This window comes from Nelumbo lutea, chromosome 2 (assembly GCF_056320005.1).
Source record: "Nelumbo lutea isolate HS-2025 chromosome 2, American lotus-T2T, whole genome shotgun sequence".
Classification (NCBI taxonomy): domain Eukaryota; kingdom Viridiplantae; phylum Streptophyta; class Magnoliopsida; order Proteales; family Nelumbonaceae; genus Nelumbo; species Nelumbo lutea.
In genome coordinates this window covers 108,173,095-108,197,561 of record NC_142685.1, presented here as the reverse complement: position 1 = coordinate 108,197,561, position 24,467 = coordinate 108,173,095, and the positions used below count along the sequence as shown (strand labels likewise).

The following is a 24,467-nucleotide window of genomic DNA, read 5'->3' as shown; positions in this document are numbered from 1 at the left end:
TAACATTCTACTTCAATTCCAATCCACCAAGCAAAATGCGATTTTGTGATTAAAAGTAATATAAAAATGAATTTATTAACTTTTGTGTTCACATGCAATTTAAACAAAAATCAAATATTTATATTTAACAACTCTAACCAAAATTAAAAAGTAGTAGTAAAAAACAGTATTTTATAAACTAATAGAATAATTAATCTATCAAATGCATATTTATATAAAAAGATAATTTTTAATATCAAAAAACTATATACAAATAGAATAATTATTTACTTAAGATTTATAAATTCGCACATGATGTAAATCTTAAAATTGTTATATCTTTTATAAATTATTAACTAATATTTTAATTTACATTAATAAGTAATGACAAAATATTTATTATTTACAAAACTAAAAATATTATAAACAAAAGTATTGAATAATATAATATATTAAATTGAATCTATCAAATCCACTAACCTACATTTATTTCAAAAAAACTATTTTTACTTCATAAAAATTATAGAAATCAAAATATCAATAATGGAATAATTATATGGTATTTGTTGTATTTTTTCTATTTTTTTGCAATGTCTCTGCCTTTTTTGCAATTTCTTGGTATTTTTTGCAAATTTTTTGCTTGTTCTACAATGTTTTTGGTATTTTTCTACATAAATTTTACATTTTCGGGTACACAGGTCAACTTGACCCGTTTCTGCCATGTGGTAGCCTTGGTAGAGATTATTCTCTCAAATATGTTATTTTTGAGCATACGGGTTGGTCGACTTGTTTCTATCACATGGCAGCCTTGAGAGATGATTCTGTCAAAAATGTTATTTTCGGATATACGGGTTGACCCAACTTGTTTTTGTCACATGGCGGCCTTGAGAGATGGTTCTCTCAAAAATGTTATTTTCAGGTATACGGGTCAACTTGACCCGTTTATAGCATGTGGTAGACTCGAGAGAGTTTGTTCTCTCAAAAGTTCTTATTTTTGATATATGGATTGACCCAACCCATTTCTATATTTATAGGTGATGATAGGTGGGTTATAACCCTTTGAGAAACATTGATGATGGGTCATGGTGGGTTGGTGGGTCAATATGGGTGGATTGGTATTCAACCCTTACCCAACCCAATCCACCCATTTGCCACCCCTAGATGTGGGTGTGAGGACCAATTTTGTGAAGAGCAAATCCAATTTCAGTTGCACCCCTATTTTTTGTTTGTATTTTTAGGTATTAAACAAAATTCATTCAACAACACATTGGCTACAAGTGAGAGTTCTAAAGATGCATATGAAAATGTACAAAGAAATGAGATAATGACAGACTATGTTTCACTAGTCAATGCTAAAAAACCGTGTTCCCTTTTCAATCATTTGACATCAGATGTAATTGAGGAAATGAATTCTCTTAGACCCCATTATTTAGTTTCATTTATCCGAATAAAACTTATTTATTTCTCATGTGGGTAAGTAACTTTTTCACATTAGGGAAAAGTTTATGAAACTTAATGTGACAAGTTTGTCCATTTTAACATTGTCTTTTAATGGGTGTAAATTGTTATATTATTTTCGTAGGAATCAAAAGAACATAGATAAGTAAAACTTACTTTGATAAATGCATTTACCTAGGTAAATGACTTTTTAAAAAATTAACAAAGGATGAGAATCAAAAGAATATGGGTTAATGAACTTACTTGGATAAATCCACTTACCCAGGTAAGTGACCTTTTGAAAAACAAACAAGGCCTTTAATTACCTGCATCCGTGATATGCACTGCACGCACCGAGGTCGTTCCTTATTCTCCACACAAGAGAGAGATTTACTTTCCAAAACAAAGTTGGACATGCCAACTTCTAAAGCAAATTGGAAACCCTCCCACATAGCTTGAGCTTCAATCTCCATGTTTGAACACTCGTTATAATACTGGTTGATTGATTACATGTTTCTCCGATATAATCCATACATACATTTCCATGATTTCCGGTATTAGAGTTTGCATTAGCGTCAACTGTTTCGAAAGTCGAGGCTTTCTTTTAAGTTCAAATCAGGTTCAACCAGATCTTAATTGCCCATTTGGGAGGGCTTTCGTTCAGCCAAGAAATATTGAACTTTCTGGTGCAGATAGTTTTGTAACTTTTTTAATTGGTTTAATGAATATAGCTCAAATCAAAGCTGAAGCGGTCAATAACTCGTTGATTCAGGTGGTTGAACCGTTGACCCGTTTGATCTATTTAATAGTTTTTCGTTATTTTTAAATATTAATTATTTTTTAAAATTTTTATTATTTATTTTGTCAGAATGGGTCATTTGTTCAGATCGGATGATTGAACCGCCAACCCGAAAACTAGTGGCTAGAATATTGCGGTTCTAAGTCATTTGTTATTCATGGAGAGATGCTCCCAATTATGTATGACTATAATGGCTGATTGGGACGTTGTTGCACTTTGTGTTGGTAACAGATCTGAATTCAAATTTGGGGTTATAGACCAAAATGTTTATTTTGGTTGATTGGCGCTGTAATACTTAATGTTCAAACTACCCATACTATTGACCAAAATGTTTATTTTCTAAATTTTCTCTTCATATTGATTGCTGTCCTAAATCTTTCTAATCTCTTTTCCGAAATTAATTTATTTTTCAAAAGGTAAAGCAACAATTGTAAACATTGTTTTTGTTTTTATTCATAAAATTTCCATTGTTTTTTTCTATAAAAAACGGTCTCAATTGTAATTTTATGGGTATTTTAGACATTTTATCTGAGAATTCCATAAAAGGATTCTACTTGTAATTGTGTAAAAAATTTCAAAGTTTATCCTTCTAATTATATGGGCCCTAACTGTAGGGTTCCCTGATTCAAACACCAGGGCACACCATTAATTATATGAGCACAAACTGTATACATTTTGACGGAACGGGATCTGCTCCTCACAATTGGCGCTGCATTGAAAACATCGCGTGTGAGACGCGTGCAGATCCGGTCTCACATTTTGAACATAAAAATGCATACTTAAATAAATAAATAACTAAATATGCCCATGCCGTCAATTCTCCGCGTAGCAAGAATTATATCAATGATCTGTCTGACTGTCTTGTAGTGCATTAATGGTTGATAATAGATTCTCATCATGCATGATGTCGACAATTGATCCAAATAAAAAAAAAGAAAAAAACTAGCAGAAACTAATTGGCGGGTCCCTTTCTATGACCATTGGGATCTGCTACACTCACAGGGCGTCTCACAATAACCTGCACATTCTATATGTATTGAGAATATCTCCTATAAATAATAATATATAAATATGAAAAATGTTTCGAATGTGCGGTGGGATGTACTTATGAGGTCGGTGTAAGGCGCCTCGAGTGAGGTCTCATCCAATAGCGATAGACAGTCTGGCATTATTGGCAATATCACTGATGCCAGAAATTGACTATGACCCAAGCACACAGACTTACAAATAAAGATGGAAAAAACAAAGTGACGTGGATTTCATTTTCGTTGACTACTCAATCATTCGCTGATGCATCATCATGTTTAACCACAATCTCCCTCCATAAATCCACACACGTAGGACTCTTTTTTTCTGTCGTAAAAGTAGAACTCTCAACTCATCTGAACCAGGGAAATGGATATTCCTCACTGTGGTGTCTCTTTTCCTTTGTTCTCGGTTCTCATGCTCTTCTTCCACTTCTCCTCTTTTCTACCATCTCTTACACTCTCTGATTCTTCTTCCTCTTTCCACTGCAATCCAGCTGACAGAAGAGTCCTCTGAGGAATCAAGAATTCTAATTCCCCATTACTTAGACACTTTGAATCCTTGGAAACTCAGTATTGATTGCTGTAGTTGTAACTACGTTGAATGCGACGCTTCTGGCCGTGTCATCCAACTTTCCTTCTATACAATCCACACCCCTTTCCATATCCTGGAGGCCATCGGAGACCTCCCGTACCTAAATTATCTCGTATTCTCACTGGTTCCATCCCCTACTCCATCACTAAACTTCACAACCTCGAATTTCTAGAAATACAGAACACCAGTCTCTCGGGTCCCATCCCTCAATTTCTCGGCCAACTCAAAAATCTCAAGTCCCTCTTCTTGGGTCACAACCAACTCTCCAGTCCACTCCCGACGTTTCTCGGAAATCTTAACAGACTTGAAGTTCTTGACGTTCGATCGAACAAACTCATCGGAAGCATACCCAACTCATTTGAGAGATTCAATAACGACGTAGAAGACGGCTTGTTTCTCAATTTTTGGTGAAGTATCAGTTTTTTGTGCTAAGTACCTCATCATTCGGTCTGCTTCTAAGTGGCCGATAACTCAACCAAAGTGGAGAATTTTGCTTGGTGAGGATCTGGAGACCAAAGGACCGAGTTGCATATTAGGTGACGAGTTGACCAGAGGGCCGAGCTGCCTATTAGGTGTCGAGCTGACCAGAGGGCCAAGCTACATATTATATGACGAGTTGACTAGAGGGCTCAGCTGCCTATTAGGTGACGAGCTAACCAGAGGGTCGAACTGCCTATTAGGTGACGAGCTAACCAGAGGGTCGAGCTGCCTATTAGGTGTCGAGCTGACCAGAGTGTCGAGCTGACTAGAGTGCCGAGCTTACCAGAGTGTCAAGCTGCCTATTAGGTGCCGAGCTGACTAGAGGGTCGAGCTGCATATTAGGTGACGAGTTAACCAGAAGGGCTGAGCAGCTTATTAGGTGCCGAGCTGACGAGAGTGTTGAGTTGCCTATTAGGTGCCGAGCTGCATATTATGTGACGAGTTGACCAGAGGGCCAAGTTGCTTATTAGGTGTCGAGCTAGATTGATTGTTGAGATTCGTAGTTCTTTAGATACCTGCGAGGAATCAATGTCAGAGGACCCGGGGTGGCTAACCCAGCGAGGTCACTCAGATGGTTAAGTCAGTACTCTCATAGTAGATTACGAGCTAAAAATCATAAAGTATGAGAGCTAGAATATGCTTACTTGCCCCCCTATGCCATTGGGGTTGGTGCCTTTATATAGGCATTGTTTGGCATGGGTTTAACGCACCGCATCCGAGATTTCCGAGATGTCATCGAAATGGTCCAAGATTTCCGGAGGCAACCACCATGCACGTTAACCACCTCCGGAACGTTCGGTACATGGGCCAAATTCCAAGGATCGTGGGAGTGTTGGGATATGCATGTCGAATTTGTCGGCAAGCACGTCTCGCAGGTCGCCAGTTCAGCGCTTGTGCCAGGTTGCCAGGTCGGCACCTATGCTAGGTTGCCAGGTCGATGCCTGTGCCAGGTCGCCATCATCTTGGCTAAGGCAAGTTGTTGCCTAAGTGGTTCTGGGTGTCACCCAGTTGTTCTAAGATATCACGTGTCACAATGTCATTGGACTGCCAAATCTGCCCTCATCAATTACCCCCCACTCTCGAGCTGAAAGTAACTCGACTAAGGGAGTAGATTGCTCCTTTTGGCCTAGAATGACTAATTCGATGAGCTCATAAGCGGCGATCCAATTTGCTTCTCAAGTCGGAAGAGTCCAAGTGTTTGCAGCCTTGTGTAGGACCTCGCCATCTTTATTTTCGGGGCCCGAGAGCGAATTCATCTGCTCAACGAGAGGTGGAGCGAGTACCCCGAGGACATCTACCTTATCAGGGATGTAACCATCAAGAGGTTCTGCGATCCGGTTAAGTACCTCAAGAGTGAAGCTCATCATGCCGTCCTTAAGAGGGGGTTCTGTGTAATTGCTTTATCAGGTCGCTCCACCTAAGTAGACTTCGATGCAACATTCTTCGAGCTTGCCCTAGCCAGTGAGTTTGATGTGGAGCCTACAATTGAGGTGGAGGTCAACAATGAAGAAATCAAGTTTTGCATCCATCATGGTGCTAAGAGCGAACTACTCTTTCTTTTGTTTTCTCGTGCTAAATACGAACTGTTTTAGCCCTTAGGCTCTGGGAGAGACTCGCAGTCCACTCTCCTTACCCTTGGTTTTGCCCATGCTAAAGAGGCGACTGATTCTTATGTGGTGCCGAGGTCTTTTATCAGTTTGGCACTTTAGCCCTTAGGCCCTGGGAGCAACTCGTAGTCCACTCTCCTTGATTTTTCCCATGCCAAAGAGGCAACTGGGTCTTATGTGGTGTCAAGGTCTTTTATTAGTTCAACACTTTTAGAGCTACGACTGCACTGCATTAGCCTCATTAGTGACGTCGGTCACTCACTCCTACAAGAAGCTACTGGGAGCTCAACCTAAGGGGGCAACACTACTGACTTTAGGTCTTATGTGGTGTCAAGGTCTTTTATTAGTTCAACACTTTTAGAGCTACGGCTGCGCTGCATCAGCCTCATTAGTGACGCCGGTCACTCACTCCTACAAGAAGCTACTGGGAGCTCAACCTAAGGGGCAACACTACTGACTTTAGGTCACCAGCTCGCACGAGAGCCTTGGAAGGCTCGACCGGCAAGGGGCGTTCCTGTAGTCCGTTGGTTGCCAATTCCGCAGAAGCCACGAAGAGCTCATCTTGTAGAGGGTAACTCGCGAAGAGGAGTGATGAGGCTTTATCTGAGTTGAAATAAAGTTGGCAGAGCTGCTTAGTTTGTTGGCCATCAACTTCCTACATAGTCTTTGAGTTCATAAAAAAATGAAAAGTAGAAAGTGAGAGCTTTAGTTTCTAAAAGGTGAGAACTTAGCTTCTTGAAAGAAGAGGACTTAGCCTTTCAGAAGATGAGAACTTAGCTTTTTGTAGCGTTCCCACAGACGACACCAATTGATGGATCAATTTTTTGTGAAGTATTAGTTTTTGTGCTAAGTATCTCATCATTTGGTCTACTTCCAAGTGGCCAATGACTTAGCCAAAGTGAAGAATTTTGCTGGGTGAGGACCTGGAGGCCGAACTAACTAGAGGATTGAGTTGCCTATTAGGTACCGAGCTACATATTAGGTGACGAGCTGACCAGAGGGCCGAGCTGCCTATTAGGTACCGAGTTACATATTAGGTGACGAGCTGACCAAAGGGCCGAGCTGCCAATTAGGTGCCGAGCTGACCAAGGTGTCAATCTGCCTATTAGGTGTGAGCTGCATATTAGGTGATGAGCTGACTAGAGGGCTGAGCTGCCTATTAGGTGCTGAGCTACCTATTAGGTGATAAGCTAACCAGAGGGTCGAGCTGCCTATTAGTTGTTGAGTTGCAAATTAGGTGACGACCTGACCAGAGGGCCGAGTTGCCTATTAGGTGTCGAGCTTACTAGAGTGCCGAGTTGACCAGAGGGCCGAGCTGCATATTAGGTGATGAGCTAACCAGAGGGCCGAGCTTCCTATTAGGTGTCGAGCTTACCAAAGTGTCGAGCTGCCTATTAGGTGTCGAGATGACCAGAGTGTCGAGCTACCTATTAGGTGTCGAGTTGACCAGAGGGCCGAAATGCATATTAGTGATGAGCTGACCAGAGTGCCGAGCTACATATTAGGTGCCGAGTTGACTGGTGGCAAGCTGGATTGATTGTTGAGCTTCGTAGTTCTTTAGAGACCTGCAAGGAATCAATGTCAGAGGACCCGGGTGGCTAACCCGGTGAGGTTACTCAGATGATTAAGTCAGTGCTCTCATAATAGACTACGAGATAAAAGTCATAAAGTATGAGAGCTAGAATATGCTTACTTGCCCCCCATATGGCATTGGGGTTGGTGCCTTTATATAGGCATTGTTTGGTGTGGGCTTCACGCACCGCATTCGAGATTTTCGAGAGGTCGTCTAAGTGGTTCGAGATTCCTGGTGTCACCTAGTTGTTTTGAGATATCATGTGTCACAATGTCATTGGAGGGCCAAATCCGCCCTCATCAATCCCCATGATTAATGTCTCTAGGGATCTACCTGTCGCATAACAAACTCAGTGAGGATGCATCGATGTTGTTGAGGGAGAATGGAGCAGCAACATGGATTGACCTGTCTCACTGATAACATAGATGCTGTCCATGGGCCATGCACACCTACGTAGCCTCCAAGTCCATTTAGCATAACCAAATCCTATGGGCTCTTGTATATAACTAAATAGAATAATCTTACTTCTACCCAAGATAAGAATTATCCTAAACAAGGTAGGATAATCCTAATCCTATCATAAGATAAGATCTATCCTAGATAAATCACAACTAACCCAGATAAGCTCAATCTCTTGCAATTCTCATCTGTACAATCCTACTACAACTCAATCTCTGTAACTATAAATAGGGCTAGTTCCCCCCCATCAATGCAGGTTAGCCATATTATTCTTTAAGCTTGTCTTCTCTTTAATTTCAATTATTATTTTTATTCTATTTGTCAGTTTTAACTTGGTATTAGAGCCATGTCAACAGAGACAGGCACACATGGTAGCAACCAAGCAGCCTGCAACAACAGCTCATCCACGAGTAATGCGCTCCCTTCAATCCAGAATGTGACTCATTATCTTCCTATCAAACTTGGAAGTGACAATTATCTACTATGGTGTGCCTAGTTCCTTCCCATCCTTTGACACCACCACCTGTTGGAGCTTGTAGAAGGAAAGAAGAAACCATCACTTGAAGTTATACCCAATCCAGATGGTACAGAGATGATAGTGAACCATGAATTTGAAAAATGGACTGATATTGACCAGCTTGTGTCGAGTTGGCTGATTTCTTCTCTCACTGAAGGAGTTATGGCGCAAGTGGCAACTCTGTCGACATCATCAGAGTTATGGACTTCCCTTGCTCACAATTATTCCACCCACTCCTAGTCTAGGGTATTGCAGTTGCAGAGACAACTACAAAATCTCAAAAAAGGTTTTCTCTCTATTTCTGCATATATACCATGTGCAAAGTCTATTGCTAACAGTCTGTCTACAGCATCTGAACCAGTTCTCAAATCTGAACTAGTACTTTACATTTTATTTGGACTAGGGAGTGAATATGTGTCAGTGGTTACAACACTGAAAAATCAACCAGATGCAACAAATCTTGGTATTGCTGATATTATGGGAGCACTTCTGAACCATGAAAGCTGGCTTGAGAACCTATCCCTTGCGTCAAATCCTCGAAGTGCGAATCTTGCAAGCGTCCCTCCTAAGAAAAATAAATTTCAGAAGCCCCTATAGTAGTTTTCACCAAATTTCAACAACAATAGAGGTAAGGGGTGTGGTCATTGCTTCCCATAGTATAATCATCAATCCTCCAAAATTAGACACAACAATTTTCTAGAGGACGTGGAGGTAAAAATAACATTACTTATCAGATTTGTAATAAATTTGGACACAGTGTTCTATAGTGTAGAAAGGCGAAATATGCTTTTGGATTTTCTAATAACACCTGCAATGATCCTTCTGCCTTTCATGGAGGGGTAAATACCCCTCAGAACCAGTATGAGAGTAATTTTGATCCCAACTAGTATTCGGACTCTGGAGCTACTCATCATATGACTCCAAATCTAGACAATCTGCAGAATCGCACTGAGTGTATTGGACTAGATCAAGTAAAGGTCGGCAATGGTCAATGTTTGAATATTCATCATACAGGATCTTCTTCTATGATTTTTAATCAGCATGCTTTCTCTTTGAGAGATATTTGTCATCTTCCCTCCATTTGCAAGAATCTATTATCTGTCAGTCGATTTACTAGAGATAATAATTTATTTTTTAAATTTCACCACGACTGTTGCTATGTGAAAGACTATATGAGGAGAATCCTACTTCAAGGAGCCAATAGAGACGACCTATATAGCTTTCCTGCGTCAGCCACAATCTCTCCCGAAGCTCTTCTTAGAGAACACACCTCTCTTCATGGTTGGCATCTTCGTCTTGGTCATGTAGCTATGCGTAATGTATGGCAAGTTGTTTCAAAGTTGGGTCTTCCGTTTATTCGTTCTAGTGTTAATGAGTCTATTTGTGAGTCCTGTCAAATGGGCAAGAGTCATAAGATGTCCGTGAAATCATCTAGTTCTCAGTCTAAGTGTCCATTAGATTTAATTTTTTCAGATGTATGGGGACCTGCTCCCATTAAGTCGAACAATGGATTTTCATATTATGTTCTATTTCTATATGATTTTTCAAAATTTTCTTGGAGTATCCTATTGCTAGAAAATCAAATGTGTGTATGTGATGCTTTTATTAAATTTAAGAGACATGTAGAAGTTTTGTTTAGTACCAAAACCAAGGTATTTCAATCAGATTGGGGTGGAGAGTATTGTTCTCTCTCCTGATACTTGGACTCACAAGGAATGACACATCGTTTGGTGTGCCCTCATACACACGAACAGAATGGTTCAACAAAATGGAAGCACAGACATGTGACCGAATCTGCCTTACTCTACTAGCCTCCTCCAAGCTTCCCTTCTCCTTCTGGGTTGATGCAGTAGAAACTGCAGTTTTCTTGATAAATCGACTACTAACAAAGGTATTGCATGGTATGTCTCCGCATGAGAAACTCTTTCAGACTTCACCTAATAATTCTCTACTGCGATGCTTTGGGTGTGCTTGCTATCCTTTTCTGCGGCCCTACAACAAAAGTAAGTTTCTGTTTTAGTCCCTTCCATGTATTTTTATTGGATATAGTACCTCTCACAAAGGGTACCGATGTCTCCATGCTCCTTCAAGGCGTGTTTTCATTGCCTGCCATGTTGTTTTTTATGAAAATTCATTTCCAGGAATTGCTAAAGCAGAACTAAGCCCAACTCCTGCTCCTACAGGAATGTTTATTTCAGTACCGGCTCCGCTGCAATCTATAACTTCAGTCGTATCTCCTTCCTCTCAGTCTCCTGCTCCTAATTCAGTTCTACTTGAGCAACCACCTCTCCAATTTCAGGACCATTAGAGCAATCTTCATTTGCTCAGCCACAAAGGTATCGAAGCATTCAAGACTTACTGGAATCTACAACACCTATTTCACAACTAGTTCACACTCACTCCATGTGAACCTGATCAATGAGCGGGACCCTCCCCTGGTCTCAACTTGCGACAAGGTACCCAATCCCTTTTGCTCTTGCCTCTCTCCTCCAAGAACAATAACCTAAACACTTTAATCAAGCTGTCAAATTGCCAAAATGGCAAGAGGCCATGCAAAAAGAATATCAGGCCCTCAATAAAAATGACACCTGGCACTTAGTTCTGTATGACCCTTCCATGAATATTGTCGGAACTAAGTGGATTTACAAAATAAAAACGAAGGCTGATTGGACCATTGACCGTTATAAAGCCAGGTTGGTCGCTCAAGGTTTCAGTCAGATACCAGGCCTTGATTACTTTGATACCTTAAGCCCAGTTGTAAAACTGATGATTGTATGAGCAATCCTCTCTATTGCTCTTGCGCAAAACTGGCTTGTTCATCAATTAGATATTGACAATGCCTTCCTTCATGGCATTCTGAACAAAAACATTTATGTTCATCAACCAAAGGGCTTCGTTGATCCCAGGTATCCCACTTATATCTGCAAATTGAAAAAGACTCTCTATGGCCTCAAACAATCACCGCGAGCCTAGTATTCACATTTGAGTTATGTCCTCAAACAGATGGGTTTTCACAACTCGGTTTCTAATCCATCTCTTTTTCTTTTCTCTTCCAACAAATCGACTCTCCTTCTGCTGGTATATGTGGATGACATGATTTTGACTGGAACCTCTATTGTCGCCTTCAGTGATTTTCTCAAATCACTCTCTATAGTTTTTCCATTGAAGGACTTAGGGTCCTTACACTATTTTTTGGGAGTTGAGGTAAGTCGCAAATCAGCCAATTTGGTTCTCTCACAACAGTGTTACATCCTAGTTTTACTTCATAGGACCAATCTTGAAGGGGCCAAACCTGTGAGTTCACCCATGTCTACTTCCAGTCGTTTGTCCAAAGACTCGGGTGATCCATTACCTAATCCCACTGAGTATCGCAGTATTATTGGAGCATTACAGTATGTCACTACCACACGTCCAGATATCTCCTATATAGTCAACAAAGTATGCCAATTCCTTCACTCTCCCACTAGTGAGCATTGGACAGCTGTCAAACGCATCCTTCGGTATCTCAAAGGAACTCTCTCACTCACAATTTCTTTTTTCTAGGGTCCTCATCTCGACAGTTAACGACATACATAGACACTGATTGGGCCAGTCGTTCAGATGATCGATGGTCTACAGGAGGGTATGCTGTTTACCTTGGCCACGACCTAATCTCCTGGTGCTCCAAGAAGTAACCCACTATTGCCTGCTCTAGCACCGAATTTGAATTCAGATTTCTTGCCAACACAGTCATAGAGTTGTTATGAATTCAATCTCTACTATGAGACATTGGCTTTCTAGCTCCTCCCCCTATTATATGGTGCGATAATATGGGTTCTACCCACTTGGCTGCCAACCCTGTTTTCCATGCTCGCACAAAGTATGTAGAGGTTGACTACCATTTCCTATGAGATCTTGTCACCTGGAAGCAGCTTCAGATTCGGTATATTCCAACAGTAGAGAAGATCGTCGACATCTTCACAGCCCACTTTGCTTCTCTTCGGGACAAGCTTCTTGTTACCCCGTTCAACTTGTGGGGGGATGATAACATAGACGTTGTCCATGGGCCCATGCATGGTCCATGCATACCTACATAGCCTTCAAGCCCATTCATGCATATCTACATAGCCTCTAAGCCCATTTAGTAGAACCAAATCCTATGGGTTCTTGTATATAACTAACTATGATAATCCCATTTAGCAGAACCAAATTCTATGGGCTCTTGTATATAAATAACTACCCAAGATATACTCCTACCCAAGATAAGAATTATCCTAAACAAGGTAGGATAATCCTAATCCTATCCTAAGATAAGATCTATCCTAGATAAATCACAACTAACCTAGATAAGCTCTATCTCTTGTAATAAAAATCGTGTGATCCTACTACAACTCAATCTCTATGACTATAAATAGGGCTGGTTCGCCCCCATCAATGCAGGTTAGCCATATTCTTCTTTAATCTTGTCTTCTCTTTAATTTATGTTATTATTTTTATTTTGTTTGTTTGTTTTAACTTTACAACCAACTCGACTTTGATATGACGAAAACGAGGTTTCCAAGCAATTTGAATGTTTTAGATTTGTCCTACAACAACAACCATGGCAGGCGATTCCAAGCAACTTGAATGTTTTGAATTTGTCTTATAACAAGATTCACGGTGGAATTCCCAGGCAAGTAATAGAATTGGATTTGATCATAATGGATTTTAGTTATAATCGGTTGTGTGGAAGGATTCCGTTTGGTGGGAATGTATAGAAGATGGGTGCTAAATCATTTGCCCATAATCGGTGTTTGTGCGGTCCACCTCTTCCTAATAACTGCAAGTGAATCAGTTGGCTTGAATCAAAAGAAGACAACTTGATTCCTCATACGACATTGTGTGGAGATTCAAATTTCAATAGTTAACTAGCAGGGACCCGTACGATGCACAAGAAAATCTGAAAGATTTAATATTTTTATTTTTCATTTAATGTTGATTTATAAAAAATAATTATTGTTAATTGAATATGAACAAATATATTTAATAAATTTAGTTTTACTAATAATTTTTATTTTTATTTTTTTATTATTTTTAAATAAAATTTTGATTAATTTTAAATAAATAAAAATAATTATAAAAGATAACATTTTTATTAATTCCAATAATAATTAACAATTATCTAGGAATGACAATGGGGTGGATTCTGGGCAGGGCACCCCATCCCTTTCCATGACCCATAGTCAAGACACTCTACCCATCCCCGCCTCGTCCCTAGTGTCATGCGGTTTCAGGGCAAGGTAGCCACTTCTCAATGTATCCTTTTGAATATAAATTTTCTAAAAGTACACTAAATTGTCTTTAATATTCAAAAATGTAATTTTGTGAAAATTTTGGAAAATTTATTGTACTTCTATAATCGTGAAATTCAAATTTATTTAAATTTTTATTAAGTAATTTATTTTATTTTTAAATGGTGACTTACAGAATTATACTAATTTATCTTATAATTTCTAATAAAAACTAACCAATAATTTCCTTTTTCCAATATTATACTAATTTATCTTAATAATTTGTGTAATTATTTGTTCAAATTATAGTTTTCCATTTCCCATAGTCTTTTAACTTTAATAATTTTCAATAATTTGCAATGAAAATTACATAATTTTTCAATGGTTTTCCAAAATCTATCAACCATAATAAGTTTTCCTAAAATTTTTAAATATTTTAATAATTTTCAATAATTATTTAATGCATTTTAAATAAAATTTCAAATACTTTATATCTTTTAATTTCAAAAATGTTATTTTATGAAAATGTAGTTTTATGAAAATTTTTGAAAAATTTATTACATTTGTGTATTTATGGGGATTTATTGATTTTTTTAAATTGTTATTAAATATATTTTTTTATTTGGTAGGTTACTAACAAAATTACACTAATTTAAATTTTATTTTTCAATATAAATTAATTAATTATTTTATTTTTAAACATTATAATATTTTGTTCCCCCATTTGTATTTGGTTATTAATTATAATAATAACAATAACTAAAATTTTATACTTTTTGATAATTGTTAAATATAATTCTCGAATTTATAGAAATTAGTTAAAGAGTTGTTAGCACCCAATTTTTGCTCGGTCCCTTTACCCTACCTCTTTGTACTCCCTTTTTGCACTCTAAAAACTTAAAACACAAGTAGATCAACTTGAGACTTTCCAAACCTGGAAAGCCCTCATTTGACACAATCCACTGGAAAAACAACAACCTTGATTAGGCATCACCCCCAAAGTTGAAAAACTATAACTTAGTTACATATAAATTTTCATGACTAAACTCTAAAGATCCACCATTCATCATGCCAACTTCCTTTCTAATGGCCCCGATCTATGCGATATCAAATTCCAACTCCTCCAAAATCAAATCCAACATATCCATCACCCCAAGATCACTAGGAAATATCCAACTAGCGAATCCCACCACGAATCTTCAACAACCAACTACAAAGACATCAAGATCTCATTTGGATGGCCCTAAATGATTACCAAGATCGACCATATATTTCTCAAATTAGAACCATCCTCTTGACTTCTCACCTAATCCATGCCTACCTACCAAATTGTAGCTCAAAATTCCCTTGTTTAACCCTCCATCAAGCCTAGATCCTATTCCAAAAAATCTCATTAATTAGAGCCTACCATCCATCATCCCAACTTCACATGACAAATCAAACCTTACCACTATGTTTGGAGACCCGAAAAACCCTAGCACATCAAATCTCACGACCAAACACCTCTGTTTGACTGCTGAAAAAGTAAAATTCCATTTCAAACCCTCTCAATTGATTGGAAAAACCATAAGCTAAAACCATGATCTGAACTAAATTAACAAATCTACACCTCTGGTCAAAGATCCATCACTTCCATTAGATTCAGGATGATCAAAAGTGCCAACCCACCAAATTTCATCCCAAAATTCCCCCATTTGACCCATCATCGAACAAAGATTTTGTTTCAGCAAATCCCATTGATCCGAATTTGTCAGTCATAGATCTCAACCATCCAGACTCTATTTGTCCGATCAGACCTCACTACTGTTTTCAGAGACCCTAAAAAACCCAGGACACCAAATTTCATGACCAGACTCATTCATTTGACCATTAAACTAGGAAGATACCTTTTTGACGCATCAGATTACATTCAAGTGGGCTTTTGATAAAGAAAAGACACATGTCTTATTGGAATTTGTGTTTGCATCCATTATAGCTAAAAGAAATAAATTTGCACTACACTTTACACTACATATTTGGAAATAATGTAAATAAGTGTGAATGCAAATATGTAGAGTGTAAAACGGCCCATAAAAATTGCAAAGTTGGGTTAGTTTTGCACTGATAAATTGACCTTCTTACCAAATAGACTTTTAGATGTAATCATGCAAACACAAATTCCAATAAAGCATATGCCTTTTTTTTTATCAAAAGCCCACTTGAATGCAAATTTACTTCTTTTTTATCGATGTAATTTTACATCTTATTATCAATGTAAATATGTATTAGTTTATCATTTGTCAATGCATAAACGTAATGTTGCCAAACACAGCCAAAAGTGAACCAGAGTGCAAATTTACCCTGAATCGGAATTGAAACTCTATTTGCATTCTTTCCAAACTTAGCCTAAGACTCAGTTTGGAAGGAATACACATACAAATTTGTAGAGTACAAAACCTAACATTTTATATTATTTTGTATGTATTATATTGTACATATTTGTATTTGTACTCCTTGCAAATTTAGCCTAAAGCTTAATTTGAAAAGAATATAAATATAAATATATACAGTATAAATACATAAGAAATACAAGGTTATGTTTAGCTGTATTTTGATTGTCTGAAAATTAAAAAGCAAAAAAAAAAGGAGAGGCCTTCTCTTGCAAAAGTAGGGCGCATCATCAACTTTAGAAAGAAACAGAAACAGGGGATGCAGTTGTCGCTTCGGTCGGGCCCAGCATGCCCATGGCACAAGCCCAGACGCCCAGGCGGGCCCAGGCCTTCCATGGGCCAGGCCAGGCTATGAGTGTCATATTTAAAAAAAAAAATTAAAAATAATGAAAATTTTAAAAATATATTAATAATGTAGACAAAAAATTGAAAATAAAAATGTATACATATATTAACATACTATATACATATGTGAATTACACTTGACAGAGCAAGAATCGATCGGCATGGTCTTCTCCATCTCCGTGTCATCTTTTCTCAGCGTAACGAGAAATTTGTCCATTTCCATGTACTACGAACTGTGACGTAAGAAGTAAGAAATATTGAATGCATATCATAAAAAAAGTTGGTGGCTTCGTGGGTCTCTTTCTAGCTTCTATGACTACGACTATCCCATGTGTTTGATTTAATATTTGTCAGTTGTCGATACTTAATAACAGACAATTAAACAATTGGACATGATTTATTATGATGAAGACAACTGACTGAGGTGGCTAATTCATGCGCCATTATTACTGTCAGCTATCATCCAAGCACACAGCATTCCATTAAGGATAGAAAAACCAAGTGACGTTGAGTTCAATTTTCGTTGATGATTTAAACCTTAATCTAGCTAATATATCAGCGTGCTTGCCCAACATCTGTCTCAGCTCAGATTTCCTCTCACAGATCGAATTAGTCTTGACATCAGGAACGTCTCCATGAGGAGAAAATCTGGATTCTCTGTCTCTATATATACACATACCCTTGTAAAACTCATCTCAAATAGGGAAATGGAAACTCTTCGTAATGGGCGTAGTGCCTCTTTTCCTTTGCTCTCTGTTCTCCTGCTCTTCTTCCTAATCTCCTCCTCTCTGCCATCTCTTACGCTCTCTGCTTCCTCTCTTCGCTGCCATGCAGCTGATAAAAGAGTCCTCTGGAAAATCAAGAAATCTCTAAAAATCTCCGATTATTACTTCGACTCCTGGAATCCCAGTACCGATTGCTGTAACTGGAACTATGTTGTGTGCGACCTTTCAGACCGCGTATCCCAACTCCTCTTCTACAACATCTACACTCCTTTCCAAATCCCGGAGGCCGTCGGTGACTTCCCATACCTGAAAACTCTGGAATTCAGGGACAGTACCAACCTCACTGGTTCCATCCCCTACTCCATCACAAAACTTCCGAGCCTCGAAACTCTAAGCATATGGAACACCAGCCTCTCGGGTCCTATCCCTGAATTTCTAAGCAAGCTCAAAAATCTCAGATATCTCTATCTGGGCTACAACCAACTTTCTGGTCCAATCCCGGCTTCTCTTGTAAACCTTAACAAGCTGCAAAATCTCGACCTCCGGTCGAACAAACTCACTGGAAGCATACCCAATTCATTTGGGAGATTCAAAGACGGGGTACTAGCCATTTTCTCTCTTTCTTTATCTCACAACCAGCTGTCCGGTGCAATCCCCAAATCGATTGATGTCTCAAACATCGACCTGTCACATAACAGACTCAGTGGGGACGCGTCAATGTTGTTGAGGGAGAATGGAGCGGGAACATGGATCGATTTATCGTACAACCAATTCGACTTCGATCTGACGAAGGTGAGATTTCCAAAGGGCTTAATGACTTTAGATTTGTCCCACAACAAGATTCACGGCAACATTCCGAAGCAGGTGATTGAGTTGATGAATTTACAAAGAATGGATTTGAGTTATAATCAGCTGTGCGGAGAGATTCCTTTCGCTGGGAATGTGCAGAAGAACCTTATGGGTGCAAAAGCCTTTGCCCATAATCGGTGTTTGTGCGGCCCAACGCTCCCCAATAAGTGCAAGTAAACCAGTCGGCATCAATTAATGAAGACACCTTGAACCACTGCCTGATAATTCAGATTTCAGTAATAACAATAATAATTTCCGGGTGCAACGAATTTGCAGGAACGTGCAGATATGAATATTGTTCTTGTTTTTCTTGTGGATGAATAGCTAAGATAAAGTTATTTTCTTGTTCTTTTCGTAATTTTTCTTTGTATCACTTCGTTTTTGGGCACGAGTATGCCAATTTAAGATGTTTTGTTACTTCCACCACATATTGACCATCATTGGGTTGTAATCTGGTTCAGATCCCTTCCTTTACTGAAATACGTTTTTGTGGAGAACTCATTGATCGGTCATAATTACCTTTAAATGTTGGAAAGGAAAACTTGAAATCAGGTTGATCTAGAGCTTGAGTAATGCATCATATCGAATGTGTTAATTAAGCATAAATTTGGTTAGGGTACTGTTCTTTATGTCAATACTTGGGATGAGTTAGAATTGAGTTACCAATTCATACTCGTCTTGGACTAGATTGACCCAACAAAACTCATTCAGTAGTCGGATTTCATCTGCACATCCGCTTCACAGCACATCAGTCTTGCACTAATTAGAAACATATTCTCATGAATGAATACATACAATGGCCAATTTAACTTAAGATTAATCTTGGGTTAGATTTTATTTCGAAGGATTCAGCTTGTGGTTGGATTATATTGGTTCTTATTGCTGATATTGCATCAATTTAAAAAATAAAACGTACTACATAAAATAATTCTATTTTGGTAATTTTTCTTTTCAAACCATTTGGGTAAAAAATTTGAAAAGTGCTTTCTAACACAGTAATACCATTTTCTGTGTGGCAAAAGCACCTCCATTTGTACTTTCGGTGACGTTTTCTCGTGGTTTTGTGGTTTAGAACCGACGTGGTCCGACTTTAGTAGTGACTAGCGGAGGTAGAGTCGAGAGTTTTATTGAAGGGTGTCACAAAAGTACTATTTCGCCACAAGAATGAATTATAAAAAGCCGGCTTTGTGCTTTTTAAGTTTTTCATACCTTAAAAATATGAAAGCAAGAATATTGTGTTTTTTCGTACATTTATACTTTCAAAGGTATGAAAATACTTTATAAAAATCTATCTAAATAGGGATTTTTATATTAAATATTAAGAATTGAAAACATAATTAAGCAGCATTTTTGTTTGCAAAAATAGCGAGGTAAGGTATGACCAAACCAGCTAGGTCAATTCTACTCATCCCAAGTCTTGATCAAATGGTTTGATACATATATGTGTTCTGATTCAGTTTTGCAAGTGTTTGGTATGAATACATTTATGTACTAAAAATGAGAGTTATAATAACTTTCAAGACATGTTAGTACTCAAAATGAGAATACATTTCTTAGGCCATGTTTGGTTTGAAGGAAAAGGTAAGGAAAGGAAAGGAAATGTAGGATAGGGGAATTGAATCTATACAAGGTTTGTAAGGGTTTCCCTCCCTTTCCTTTCTTTTCCCTACTTTTTCCTTCAAACCAAACATAGCCTTAGTGTAAAACTAAACCACACTTTGCATCCTTGCATTATACATGAACTGGTCATAGGGGGGTTTTGAACTGTACATATTTGTTTTAGCAGTGGAAATAAAAACATCATTTGGAACATGTAGAGCTCAAAATCTTACTCGAGTGCAAAGTTACAAACCACCAGAAGTTCTCACTTATGTTTTAAAATATTTCAAATCTAAAACCAGGACCACTTCGAGGTTTTGGGTGGTTGTAGCTTTTGGTTTTAAGGGTATGAGCAAACCAGCTAGGTTCTTGGGTCATAGTTCAAGTGGTTCAACCAGCCGGTCCAGTCCAGTCTACTAAATAGTGCTTATCATGGTTATTATAAAATGTACATATATTTACAAGAAAATAAATATGAAAATTTAGGAAAAAATATTGGATTTACTTGTAGTAAAATACACATTATTTTTCATATCTTTTGAATTCTAATATTACTATTAGATACAAAAATAACTAGTATATCATTAATCTACATCCCACATAGAAATGGATTGAGTCCATGTCAACAACACAACCACTTGTCTGTCATGGGTCACAACTCAAACCATTTGTCAAATAATGCATCTATACGCTATATTTATAAACTAAAGAAATGAATGCATTGTACAATTGTACAAGGGTGTTCATAGATAGGGCCGGATCAGTTACAAGCTGTTTGGCCAACCAAACCAATCTTATCGAGTTATGAAATTGGCCACCCTAAACCGATCAACATTAGTGAAAATCAACCCAAACATAAAGAATTAATTTGGGTCGATTTATCAGTTTGGCCGGTCAGATCATAGGACAGCCTAGAGGTAGTTTTCACCATGCAAAAATCATACATTGAATGGTTGGACGCCAAGTAAGGTTTTCATTAGGTAAAAATCATATATATTAAATGGTATTATACCATTTGCTGTATATGATTCCCACTTTCCCATTGTTAAAAAAATTTAATTTTAAATATAAAAATTATTTTATATATATATATATATATATATATATATATAGTTTTGAGAACCCTGAGAAATGGTTATTTCTTGCATCTTCAACAGCTATCGTATCTTAGAGCTAGTAGATAGAAGAAATTAAGTCCTGTTCTTCGTTATATATATGTGATTTTTGTTTTAAAAATGAAACAAATTAAAGAACATGCTTTTTTTTCTAAGTATATATATTCACATCCAATGATCTCTTATCGTGTTTCATAAATCATGTAATTTTTCACTCCAAAACTTGTTTTCGTTTTAAAAGCATCATTTTAGTGGTTTCGAAAACATATTTCCTTTTTAAAACAAAACTAATTTATTTTTGTTTTCCAAAACAGAAACACAATTAAGAACACGTTTCAAGTTTTTTTTTTTTTTTTCCCTCATATGTTATGGCTTAAAAAACACATGAAAACAAAGGCATTGATGTAGACCAGAGTGGGTTTTCAAAGTAAATAGATCTCCTACCACATCTCAAATCGTTGTAGCTAGAGTGGCTATCCCATTCTTAGATCTGTCATTCCCCCATTGAAAATTGAAACGCCAAAACAAAGAAAAAGAAATACAGACATGATCTGGCATGTAGATGTATTGATTTGAACAATATATTAATTAAACGTGTTTGGAAATTGGAATACATTCCAATTCTAAAACAACCAGCAGAAATGTATTAAAAGCAAATCGTTTTAATATGGGACCCTATTGCCTTGCGGCAGTGGTTTCCAGTTCTTCGAAAGAGACAAAGTACCGCTGTCTGTAATCGATTGGACCGACCCAAGAAACAGCAGAAGTCTAACATTGTTCTCTATTATATTTTTGTAAGTTTTATTCCATGAAGGATCAATGATATCAACCGGAAGTCTGAAACTCCCCCATTTTGTTGAATGTTGACCAGTTAAATTTTACTCTGAAGTCGATCTGAAGCGATAGGATAGATAAAACCATGGCCTGACTACAATAAGGTCCCCTATAAATTAACGCACTCATTGCTTCAACTTTTCATCAACTCACCCAACAATTAACAAATGCAGAAGATGGCCACTCATCAGAGACGAGACACTGCTTCTTCTCATTCTTCTTCCTCGCTTTATCTCTCCATAGTTTTCCTCCTGGTCATATCCTCTACTTTCCCAACCCCAACTCTCTCCGCCATCTCTCCTCGTTCTCGTTGCAACCCAGATGACAAAAGGGTCCTCCTGCAAATTAAGAAATCCATCAACAATCCCCATCACTTCCATTCCTGGAATTCCACCCTTCCATGCTGTGACTGGGACTACGTTCTATGTAACGACTATACACACCGCGTCGTCCAGCTCAACTTTTACGGAATCCAAACCCACTTCCAGATACCGGCGGCCATCGGCGAGCTCCCTTATCTCAGATTCCTTAACTTCGCTGGCCTCCCCAATCTCATCGGGACCATCCCCTACTCCTTCACAAAGCTTCAGAACCTCGAATCTCTCATTATTCGGCGTACCACTCTCTCCTGTCCCATCCCAGACTTCCTCGGCCAGCTCAAAAATCTCCGACAACTTATTTTGTCCTACAACCAGCTCTCCGGCCACATCCCGACTTCTCTCGGATATCTCAACAAACTGGCTCTTCTTGATCTCAGATGGAACAAACTCAATGGAAACATACCCGACTCGTTCGGGAGCTTCAACTTTGACGATGGCATGGGTTTTATGCTCGATCTATCTCACAACCAGCTGGCCGGTGAGATTCCCAAATCGATGGGTGCATTGAATTTCACAAGTATCGACCTGTCGCACAACAAGCTCGTCGGAGATGCATCAGTGTTGTTCAGGGAGAACACGGCGGCAAGATCGATCTATTTATACAACAACCGGCTCGACTTTGATCTGACAAAAGTGAGGTTTCCGAGGAACATAAATTATTTAGATTTATCTCACAACAGGATTCACGGCAGCATACCCAACCAGGTGATTGAGTTGGATTTGCAAAGTATGGATTTGAGTTATAATCGTTTGTGTGGAAAAATTCCGTTCGGTGGGAATGTGCAGCAGCTCGTTGCCAAGTCCTTTGCTCATAATCAGTGTTTGTGCGGTCCTCCACTCCCTACCAAATGCAAGTAAACCGCCGATTGGCTGAGCTGAAGAGAAAAAGAAAACCTTGAATAATAATAATAATAACAATGTTGTGATGTGAGGTGTTCTCTAGAGCATTGTTTGTATTGGTTTTCACATAACATGTTTTGTATTAATCCTTCATTTATTGTCAATTAATGATGCAATGTATCTTCTGGTTTGGTATGGGGGAGTTAGGATTTAGTGAGGACAAAGCTTCTTCGAGCAGCTTTAACTATCTAAATATCTCCTTATTTGTGTACTTTATTTCATGGATGGAAAGATATTTTCAATACAAAATTGGAAAAGGCTGTTAGAACGATATGAGCACAAATTTGACTTGATGGAAACTGATCTGGGTGTGGGGAACAGACCACAAATGTGTGTAATATGGTGTATGTGGAGCAGCCATTAGATGGTGCAAAACAACTATTAAATAGCAAAATTTTCGAGGGTAGAGTCCAAGTTCGACTTGGGATCGCCTGCCAATTAAACATATTCCAACCCAACATAATCTGACACTATACATCTCACGGTGAGACTGGGGTCCATCATAAATGTGGGACACACATGTGCATGTGTGAGATAACGGACTTCCAGGTTCAGTTGCATCCATGCAACTTGGGCAGCCTCAGGTTGCGCTTTTATCAGTTTCAAGCCAAAGAAGCATTAGCGAAATTTCTGATTATTTTGGTGTTTGGTTGGCCGATTTTTTAGTTAGAAATCAGCCAATGGGTCAGAAAACAATTATCAAAATTTAGGTCCCATTTGGTTCACGGGAAAGGGGGTTTGAAATCGAAATTGGAATGGATTATTCTGATTCCAAATATTTGATTTGGCAGCAGAATCAAAATCCCATTCCCAATCCCGGTGGGATGACGTTACCCATTTGACGCAATGGTCATTTCCTCCCCTTTCCTTGGAAATGAAATACCATTCCTTCTCATTCCAATCTTCATTCCATTCCTATCTGAACTAAAGGGACTATGAAAATAGCCCATTTCCATTCTTATTCTGACTACCAATCAAATGGACCCTTAGATTTTTCATGATGGCCTTAATAAAAGGAGGTTTTCTACCTTTTGAAAAAGCAAACCAATTTTTGAGTTATGAATAATGAAAGCACAATGTGTCTCCTCTCATTACTAGACTTCTCCAACCACCTCTCCTAATGAATTGTAAAGATCTTGTTGAGACCTATTTAGTGGTGGTCTTCAATAGAATTATTTTCCTTGTTGGGAGTTTGAAATTAAATCAATTCAAAGTTATCTTGCTTGAAAAATAAAGGGCAAGTCTTTTAAAATACCCTAAAGTTTTAGGAAATTGAGTAACTCTATTCCTAACTTAAAGTACCCTCCAAGTTTTTTTGACAATTGACTAAATCTTCCACTACCATTAGCATCTATTATCATTTTATCACAATCCATTCACATGTGATACCACGTGACATAAATTTTTTAAACCTGATATTACGCTTGTGTGGTCGATTTTTCCTTCTATTATTCTTCAAATTTTCAAAATAAAACTCAACATCCAACCTGATTACCCGATATTTAGTCACATAACGTCTGTGCTCTAAAGCTTGTTTTTGTTTTTAATAAAAGCATCATTTTTATGATTTC

At 38.0% G+C, this 24,467-nt stretch overlaps 1 protein-coding gene and 2 pseudogenes across 2 annotated transcripts; 2 read left to right on the top strand and 1 right to left on the bottom strand.

Annotated features, from left to right (window-relative positions):
* The window catches only part of LOC148872622 (leucine-rich repeat protein FLOR 1-like), a 99,134-nt pseudogene that overhangs the window by 14,156 nt on the left and 60,511 nt on the right, over positions 1-24,467 (bottom strand).
* LOC148872629 (polygalacturonase inhibitor pseudogene) lies at positions 17,103-18,565 on the top strand (annotated as a pseudogene). The gene has a single exon (XR_016108322.1). The product of XR_016108322.1 is annotated as a polygalacturonase inhibitor pseudogene (transcript).
* Positions 21,784-22,855, top strand: LOC148872628 (polygalacturonase inhibitor-like). Its single transcript, XM_088974027.1, has one exon. The coding sequence runs from the start codon at positions 21,784-21,786 to the stop codon at positions 22,852-22,854; it is 1,071 nt and encodes a 356-aa protein (XP_088830153.1). The 3' UTR covers position 22,855.